This window comes from Erigeron canadensis, chromosome 2, assembly GCF_010389155.1.
Source record: "Erigeron canadensis isolate Cc75 chromosome 2, C_canadensis_v1, whole genome shotgun sequence".
NCBI classification, from domain to species: domain Eukaryota; kingdom Viridiplantae; phylum Streptophyta; class Magnoliopsida; order Asterales; family Asteraceae; genus Erigeron; species Erigeron canadensis.
This window is the reverse complement of record NC_057762.1, coordinates 5158330-5167493: the sequence shown is the minus strand read 5'-3', so window position 1 is coordinate 5167493 and position 9164 is coordinate 5158330. Positions and strand designations below refer to the sequence as shown.

The window sequence follows — 9164 nt, the reverse complement described above, 5'->3', positions numbered from 1 at the left end:
TTTAATTAAAAAGCATATTAGCACAATAACGTTCCTTAATGTTATTTTCTTAATAGCCCTCTTTACAACAAGATTGTGATACTTGATTTTGAAAAAAAATGGAGAAAGAGAGTTATAATACATTTCCACGTGTTATATTATTATAAAATGACTTTTAAAAGGATAAATCATCAGTCAATGATTCAATATTGGAGTGGTGAGACATCCAAATTTCTCTCGCGAAGATATAGTTTTTAACTTGGTTTTTATGAGATTTTTCTCTGAATGAAGCTAATGTTGGGCCTGTAGTATTTACGGCCGTAAACAAACCAAACAAACATGAACGAGACCTTGTTCATGTTTGTTCTTTTAAGTTAACGAACATTTAACGAACAGATAAACAAACATAATTAAGGTTGTGTTTACAAATGGGTAAACAAACATGATAACTTGTTCATGCTCGTTCATTTGTGTTTATGAATCATGAATGAATGTTCATGAACACAAAGAAACGAACACCAATGAACGAATACGAACGAAATATTTAAAAAAAGAAAGTATTCATATTTAAATTTTTCTTTAAATATAGATAACTAGGTATTAATGATATATAGACATATATTATATATGATATAAAAAAAATATTTATATTTAAACTATTTTTTATAGTATAGTTGATTAGGTATTAATATATGTAAACAAAAATACACGAGCAAATGTTCATGAACATAAACAAACTATTATTCATAAGTTGTTCAGTTTATTTACGGCCCTAGTTGTATCCAATAGTGTTTATGTTTGTAGGTGTATAAGATAGTTATCGATCTATTCTGGATACCGAGTTTTATCTCTCAAAAATAATAATAATAAATACTACGAGTGTAAATTTTTTAAAATGTATGCTCCACAACCATATGACTCCGTATACTATCCAAATTCAACGTATACTATCCAAATTCAATCATATAAAAACATGGACAGTCAAACTACAGTTAATTTAATTCTTATAAATTAAGGTACATAGTTAATTTTGAAAGAGTTGCCATGAGCCCATGACTCGTGAGTCTGTCTGACTGTCCCAAACTCCCACTCCAGATCTTGGTCTAGTTTGTCCACTCTTTCTATATATATTTCCACCCACACCCCCGCAAAAAAAAAAAAAAAAAACATTTCTTGAAACACAAACTATTTCATTTTCTCCAATCTAACTTATTACATGCCCATATTAAAGATGTACAAAACACCACAAGTTTTGTACTATTTCATCACCATTATCATCATAAGTACTTTTGTGTTTTTATGGGGAGGTGTAAGTGCCTCTAAACATGAAGATATAGGGATTTATGAGCTCAACAATGGCCATTTCTCTATCAAACTCACTAATTGGGGTGCCACTATTATCTCTGTTTTTCTTCCTGATAAGAATGGTACACACACTTGCCTTATCTTATCTATTTACTTAATATTGTTTTATTTTATTTTTAATCTGTGTGCAAACACACACTAATTATCTCATCTTTTTCTGTGTGTGTGTTTTTTTCTTGGTTTTTCCTTCTCTAAAGTTTTCTTGAATTTTCCAAATTTTTTGGTTATAATTGTGACACTGAACATGTACACTTTCTCCAACTGTTAGTTTTTTTTTTTTTTTTTGCTTTTCATGAGTGGTGAATCTTTCTATTTTTAAGACTTTCATTAATTTGTTGGAATTTTTTTATTTTTTATTATTATTATTCTTATCATTGAGCTCTTACATGTGAAGACCCGTGATTTAAAACCCATGATAGATACGAGTATTTTGTAAATATGTACGACATTTATGTGGATTTATTTAGTTGTTTTTTTAATGTATAAAATTAAATATAAATGACACACATACTAAATCCACCTTTCTGTAAGTTTTCCTATTCCAATCTTTCTATATATTTGGGCATATTTTTTAACTTCCCAAAATAAATTGCATGTGAAACTTTGAAAATTAACATTTTACCACATATCTATAATTAATGTTTTTTTTTTTCAGGAAAGTTTGGAGATGTGGTTCTCGGATACGAGTCTGTCGATGCATACAAGGTGAAACTTTTATCTTCTTATGCTAAAGTCTAAAAATTTTAATCATAAATAAATTAATTGGATAACTTTACAAATAAGCCTAAAAATCTGATATCGACGTGTGACATAAAAAATGGTAAAATTATAGAAAATGAAAAGCATTAACTTTATACAATTTCTTTCCCTAAATTTTAATCAATTAATCGTGTATGTATCATCAATACACCAAATTTGTCGACATGTTCTTAACCTTACTAATTACTCATACATTCTTGTTTTGATTGTCGACGTATGTTGTCAATTTTACTAATTAGCATTCTCTAAAAGACAAAACATACGATCAACTTTGAATATTTACTAGTCACTTTAGCATGCGAAGGACATTAAATGATGATCATGAGTTTCTACCGTACATATAAATGAGATCACATGCCTTTGGATTAAATCCACTATAATGTTTGAAAAAAATAAAATAATATTATCCATATTACTTTACAAAAAAACAAATGATAAATCCTTTTAAATCAATCTTCTTAAAAATTCCCTAACAATAAGTCATAGACATTTGTTATAATCTTAAAAAAAAAAATAGATAACACTTAGTTATGTTTTAAGGTTTTTAAGTTCACTAATTATTCTAATGATGTATCATTACCCTTATAAACTTTGTCCAAAAGTATTGAAATTATTTATCCTAACGAGATATGTTATCCGGGCGTTACCTCGGGAGACATTATATTTATTGTGTTCTGTACTATGTAAAAATTATTACATGCTTTTAGAAATATTATATAGCTCAAAACCTGAGTTGATATTTATTTTTTAATGAGTAAGTAATTATAAATTAGAAAAAATTGACAGTATAATTTTTAAAAACAGACTAATATATTATATAGATTCTAAAAGATAATAATTATGAAAGTAGAATATTTAAAATAAAAAATCAAATTAATACATAACTAAAGCTAATTTCCTAAATCATTGAAAATAGAAAGTGAAACAAAAAAAATTCATAATAATAAAACATCAACCGAAATAACATTGAAACTAATAAGTGTTGCAAACAAATTTTTCGGAGATGGTTATGTGTATATATTCCAAACATACACCATACTGTTATGTGTATATATATATTATGTAATAGCTCACTTGTAATAATATGAAATAATCTTAAAAATGTTACAAACTTAAAAATAATAATATGCAATTAAAATAAGTGATCTTTTGTAAACACATTAGAAGCAATTTAAAAGATCAAAACATAAATAGTAATTAAGAATATAAGATGGGTCCAAAAGAAAATGAAGTGGCCCATTAAGAAAATGAAAACGGACCCAAAAAAATAAAATGGCTCGTTACTATTCTTTATACACATTTCCGTACCTTTGTTTTTAATATATATATTAATATGGTTTGATAGTTGTCCAAATCTTCTATGAGGATTTTCTAACTACCACACATATAAAACTATGGAAAGTGATATTCGTATCATTTATTTTGATGGATGTATCATAACTGTGCATTACTGGCTTGTACAGTCAGCTATATAATTTGTACATTATGATACATTCATCAAAAATGATGGTACGAATATCATTTCCCTAAAACTATAAACCGCATCATTGCACTTACAAACTAACAATCATGACCCATAACATGTATTGAAGCAAGGCAGCAAGCACATTCACATTCATTGATAATTAAAATTGATTTTTTTTTCTTTTTTTTAATTATAGTTCCATATATTTCAATAACTCAATAAGTACTAATTAATTTGTGATGAAGCTGTATTTTCATGACCAAGGTATATGAAGCCAAGAAACAAGTGGTCGTCGATCCAATCGATCCTTTAAGGCTTTAATATCCATCAACATTTACATAAGTCTTCAAGTTTGACTTGAAAAGTCCAACTTGTCTTGGACTAATGCAACTTAGCTGTAAAATATTCCTCCTAATTATTATCATCCATGTGTTCGGCAAATATATTTTCATTACAATAATACTGACAAACAGAAATATGAAAATATATATATATATGCTGTCACAAAAACCATTGACTTTAAGATATGTAACAAGTAACAACGAACACTAGCTGAAAGCTTGGTAACTAGCTAGTAACTAAACCAAAAGCCGAAACTTATCTCTAAAGTTTGAAGCTGAGCTTAAAGCTTATATTTTTGTAAGATATTAAACAAAATAGGTGAAGTCAAAACTTAAGAATATAAATGACACGAAAAAACGTGCTTATAAAGTAAGAACAAAAACCTTTTATGGATATTTATGTAATGTACTCGTACCATATTATAAGGTTGTCTTCAATGGAGATGCACACTCTTCTTATCTTTTCTTGTCAGAATATTAAAATATCTTCGTCTTTGTTTATTGTCCATAAGATATTTATTTATAGTTGAGTGACAACTTTTTAAATATCCTTAGGATATTCATAGTATTTATTTATTTTTGTTTAATTTATATGTGAAACTAAAATATGTAAGGAAGTTTGTACAATTAGAGGTAAAATCTAAAAATTTAAAAACCTTATAAGTATATGAAGTCAGCTTAAAAATGCCTAAACTCATCTTACCATTGGAGATAGATTATGTTTAAGATATCTTCTTTTAAATACCCCTGCAATAATTACTTATTAAATCACCTAAACTAAAACAAACATCATCATACTATACTATGACACGCATGTATTGATCTTTCAAATCTTAAAAAAATATAGATTAGCAAGAACATTTTAATTATACGTACTATTTGGTACATATCATTCATATCCTGTAAAGATATAATGCATGTGAAATGTCTCCACATGATACCCACAAGTAACTGAGACTATCTTTAATGGGGTTTCCTTAGGCGTCTTTAGGTGTCATTAGATATTCTTTACCGTTGAAGCTTATTCAAAACTAGGGTTTTTTTGAATGATGACCTTACCTAAGGGCATGCTCTTATTTGTCCTTACCTAATATATTTTTGTTTTTATTTGAAGATAAAAGATTTGTAAGGATATGTAAAAATGTTTGTATGGTTGGAGATAAAATTATATGATTTGAAAGATGTATAAAGATGTATAAGGATATGATGTGGTAGCTCCAAACGCCTAAGTGCGTCTTTAACATTGGAAATACCCCGAGAGAACAGTCTTAGATTAAGTTTAAACCCGTGATCTTTCGATCTATAGCTATAGGCCTAGCTTTAGGGCTATTGCCCAAGTGGTTGGGTCTTTCAAATCTTAAATGTGGACCCAAAAAAAAAATTATAATTGTTAATGCTAATGGATAAATATAAGAGGTTTAAAAAATAATATTTACATAATATTTATACCATATTTGTGCCCACCAGGCATATATCATAGGCATTTAATACTCTCGTTTTTCTATTAATCATCACATCTAATAATATAGTTATGTTATTCAATCCCAACCATACCCTTTGTATATGTGATGGGAAACTTTTACTCAATTCCTACGTACAATATAAAATAATATTATGATTCTAAAGATTACTACTAAAATAAAATTTATCCTAGACAATCGAATATGATATCAATCTTAACGAGCAAATATATATTTTCAAATTTAAGTAATTCAATATTACAGTACGTATGAATTTTTTAAAGAATTTAATACAATTTTCCCTCTAAATTTCCACTTATTTTCTCATTTATCAACATGTTTATTTACAGTGTCGTTTTTAAAAATGTAAAATAATTTCGAGGCCCCACTCGCGTATACGAAAATAGGCTCATAAAATAAGCTTAAGCTTTTTAACAAAATTTTACAAAATGTACTCGATTTTTTTTTGTCATCGACAAGGAAAACCTGACGTTAAGTTGGTCGATCACTTAAAAGTATAAAGACATTGGATATCTAAAAGATGTGAATGCAAGAATTTTATCAGTATAAAGTTGAAACAAACAAATGAAATAGTATTGATATAACATCTATATCTACATGTGATATTAAAACATAATTTTAATCCAATTTTTTTCTTTTTAATTTTAAGTGTAACTAGTGCATGATTCTTTATTTTGAATTGAAAATCAGTTTTTATCCATTTGTTATTTAAATTATAAATAAAATTTTCACTTACATATCGAGAATTAATGATCATGCATATTTTATTGTCAAGATATTTACGGAGTATTATTCAAGTAAAAAAAGTAAGTAAAGTAAGTAACGCCTAATGCTGTTTTTTATGGGGTTTGAGTCCCAATAACTCGATGGTGTATGGGGGAGGTTAAAATGTAGACAGTCTTACCCCTACCACGATGGTATAGAGAGACTGCTTCCAAGTTCTATCTAAAAATAGAAAAGGACATCCGACCTTGCAATAGATGAGGATAAAACACATGACCTCTGTCTCATTAGACAAGTAAATCTTTGAAATGATTATATTGTTTTATTTTGTATGTAAAAATTGAGTTACTACTTGACCGCACGTCCGCACATAAGGGTATCGATTTGGTATTAATATTGTCTCATTAATTGTAATGATATCTGTAAGTAGAAAACGGAAGGTATTAAATGCCTGTAATTTGTGCCTAGTGGGCACAGTATAGAAAATCCCTTATATTAAAATAAAATTTATACTATATTATACTAAAATAATTGGTAAAAATATGTTCTTCGACTGCACCCTTTCGAGTGTAATGTGTATGTATCTCATCCCATGAAATCTCAAACTATTTGTAAAAAACTTCTTACAAACATTTAAAAGCTATCTAGTGTTTGAACTCAAAATTAACAAAATATTTGTTCTTATTGTTGGTAGAATGATACCACATACTTTGGAGGCATCGTTGGACGGGTTGCTAACCGGATAGGCGGAGCTCAATTTACGTTAAATGGAACCCTTTATAAGTTAGATGCTAACGAGAAAACCAACATGCTTCATGGTATGCGAGATCACTTTTCACATTTGCTTTACAATTGTCGAATTTTCATATAATAATAGTTATCTTGAAACAAGACTTTCCGAATGGTGATTTACTGATTTAACTAAGAAGCAATTTACTCAGTTTAACTTAAATTTTCAGGAGGGCATCGCGGATTTAGTGATGTAGTTTGGAAGGTCACAGAGTATACAAAAGACGGCGAATCTCCTCGTATTACGTTCACATACCATAGTTTTGATGGCGAAGAAGGTTGGGCTTTTGTTTAGGGTTTGATATAGAATTTTGGTTAGTTGATTTGATCCTAAATTGACTTAATTTCATAAAATCAGGATTTCCCGGAGATCTCAAAGTAATGGTGACCTATTCACTAGTTGGTAAGTATAAACTAGGTGTAAAAATGGAAGCAAAAGCCCAAAACAAGGCCACGCCCGTGAATCTAGCCCAACACACTTATTGGAACCTTGGAGGCCATAAAAGTGGCGATATCTTGTCCGAAAAGATTCAAATATTTGGATCCAAAATCACACCAACAAACGACCAACTCATTCCCACTGGGAAAATCGTTTCGGTTAAGGGCACCCCATATGATCTTCTGAAACCGTATGTCATAAAAAGCAAGATCAACGGACTTCCTCATGGCTACGACATAAATTATGTGTTAGATGGTGAAAAGGGTAAGAAAATGAAGGTCGCGGCCATTGTATGGGATGAAAAGTCCGGTAGATCAATGAAATTGACTACAGATGCTCCCGGTGTACAGTTTTACACCGGGAATTATATAGAGAATGTGAAGGGAAAAGATGGGTGCGTTTATGAAGCGCACGCTGGATTGTGTTTGGAGACACAAGGGTTTCCTGATTCGGTTAACCATCCTAATTTCCCTTCGCAAATTGTTAATCCGGGCCAAATTTACAAACATCGTATGTTGTTCTCGTTTTCAATAAAACATTAAGTAGTTCGAAAGATTTAGGATCGAATAATATATTTGTTTCGTGTATGAGCTTTTGTTTGTCAATAAATATGTTGTTTGTTAACGTGATTGTTCATAATGGAAGTATGATTCATTCATGATTTCTAGAGCGTAAGGCGTTTTACTTTAATATATAGGTAATTATTCATGGGTATATTTAAAGTTTGAAACTAGTAATACACTCATACGATATTACGATTTAAAGTTTGAAAATAGTCGTATGATGTTAAAGTTTTAACTAGTCACACGATGTTAAAGTTTTGGTCAAACGATGTAAAATTCATGTCTGGTCAAACGATATAAAGTTGGAATAAAGTCCATACGACGCAAATTAAAGCCGTCGAGGAGACACAATGAGTGATGTCGTGAACTCGTGATGACACAACACTACAAACTCAAAGTATAGACGTGGGTGAAAACCAAACTCAAAACCAAACCCGATCAAACTCAAGTCGATCAATGCCTGCTTGGGTTATGAAAACCCGACGGTTAACCGGTTTGGGTTTTTCGTTTTCATGTTTCCAGACGGGATAGAAAGTGGGTTCAAATCAGGTCAGATTTGGTTCGAAGCAAAAAACTAAAAAAACCTAGGTAAAAAATCTGTCTACGTTTGACCCGACCTAATGGCAGGTTCAAGCCGGTTTTGGTTACTGGACCCAAACCGGTTTAGGTCAAACCAGATTTTTGCCCACCACTAATCCAAAGGCTTGGGAATTGATAGCATTAGGGCTGTAAACGGTTGGGTTCGTTTAGCTAGAAATTTCAAACCGTTTTTTGGATTTCAGTTCGGTTCGGTTAGTTAGAAATTTTGAACCGTTAATCTCGGTTACCCGCAAATCAGTTACCCGAAATAGTCGGTTAATTTCAGTTAATCATTTATTAAAGCTATGCTAATACAAAGGTTAAGCTTTCAATTATATAGTCGATTTACATTGTATTAATTATTATTTTTTAGTATAATAGTTATTTAACTACATTAATATTTTGTTTTATAAATAAATATACATCACATCCAATTTTGAATTATTTTTTTCTAATGTTATATTTATGCAATGCAAGTTTATATTTTAAGAGTATCATGATTTACCACTAATTAAAATGTCTTCAATATGTTATTACTAATATTTTTGATAAATATTTTAAACAAAGTTAACAACTTTTCTTAAAATAGTATATATATATATATAAGAAAATTACTTAGAATATCTAAAAATAGATTGTGAAAGAAAGTTAGTAAAATTGTTAATATTTTAGGCAACAAAT

The 9164-nt window shown here is 29.5% G+C and overlaps 1 protein-coding gene across 1 annotated transcript; it reads left to right on the top strand.

Moving 5' to 3' along the window:
* Positions 1 to 1023: 1023 nt before the first annotated feature.
* Positions 1024 to 8002, top strand: LOC122586930 (galactose mutarotase-like). Its single transcript, XM_043758959.1, has 5 exons — positions 1024 to 1406; positions 2000 to 2049; positions 6808 to 6931; positions 7073 to 7180; positions 7261 to 8002. The coding sequence occupies exons 1-5, from the start codon at positions 1196 to 1198 to the stop codon at positions 7881 to 7883; spliced, it is 1116 nt and encodes a 371-aa protein (XP_043614894.1). The 5' UTR covers positions 1024 to 1195; the 3' UTR covers positions 7884 to 8002.
* Positions 8003 to 9164: the final 1162 nt, after the last annotated feature.

Coding starts and splice junctions, on each gene's coding strand:
- LOC122586930 (XM_043758959.1), top strand. CDS start 1,196: ATGCCCATATTAAAGATGTACAAAACACCACAAGTTTTGTACTATTTC. Junction 2,050..6,807: donor AGTCTGTCGATGCATACAAG/GTGAAACTTTTA, acceptor TATTGTTGGTAG/AATGATACCACATACTTTGG. Junction 7,181..7,260: donor TAGTTTTGATGGCGAAGAAG/GTTGGGCTTTTG, acceptor TCATAAAATCAG/GATTTCCCGGAGATCTCAAA.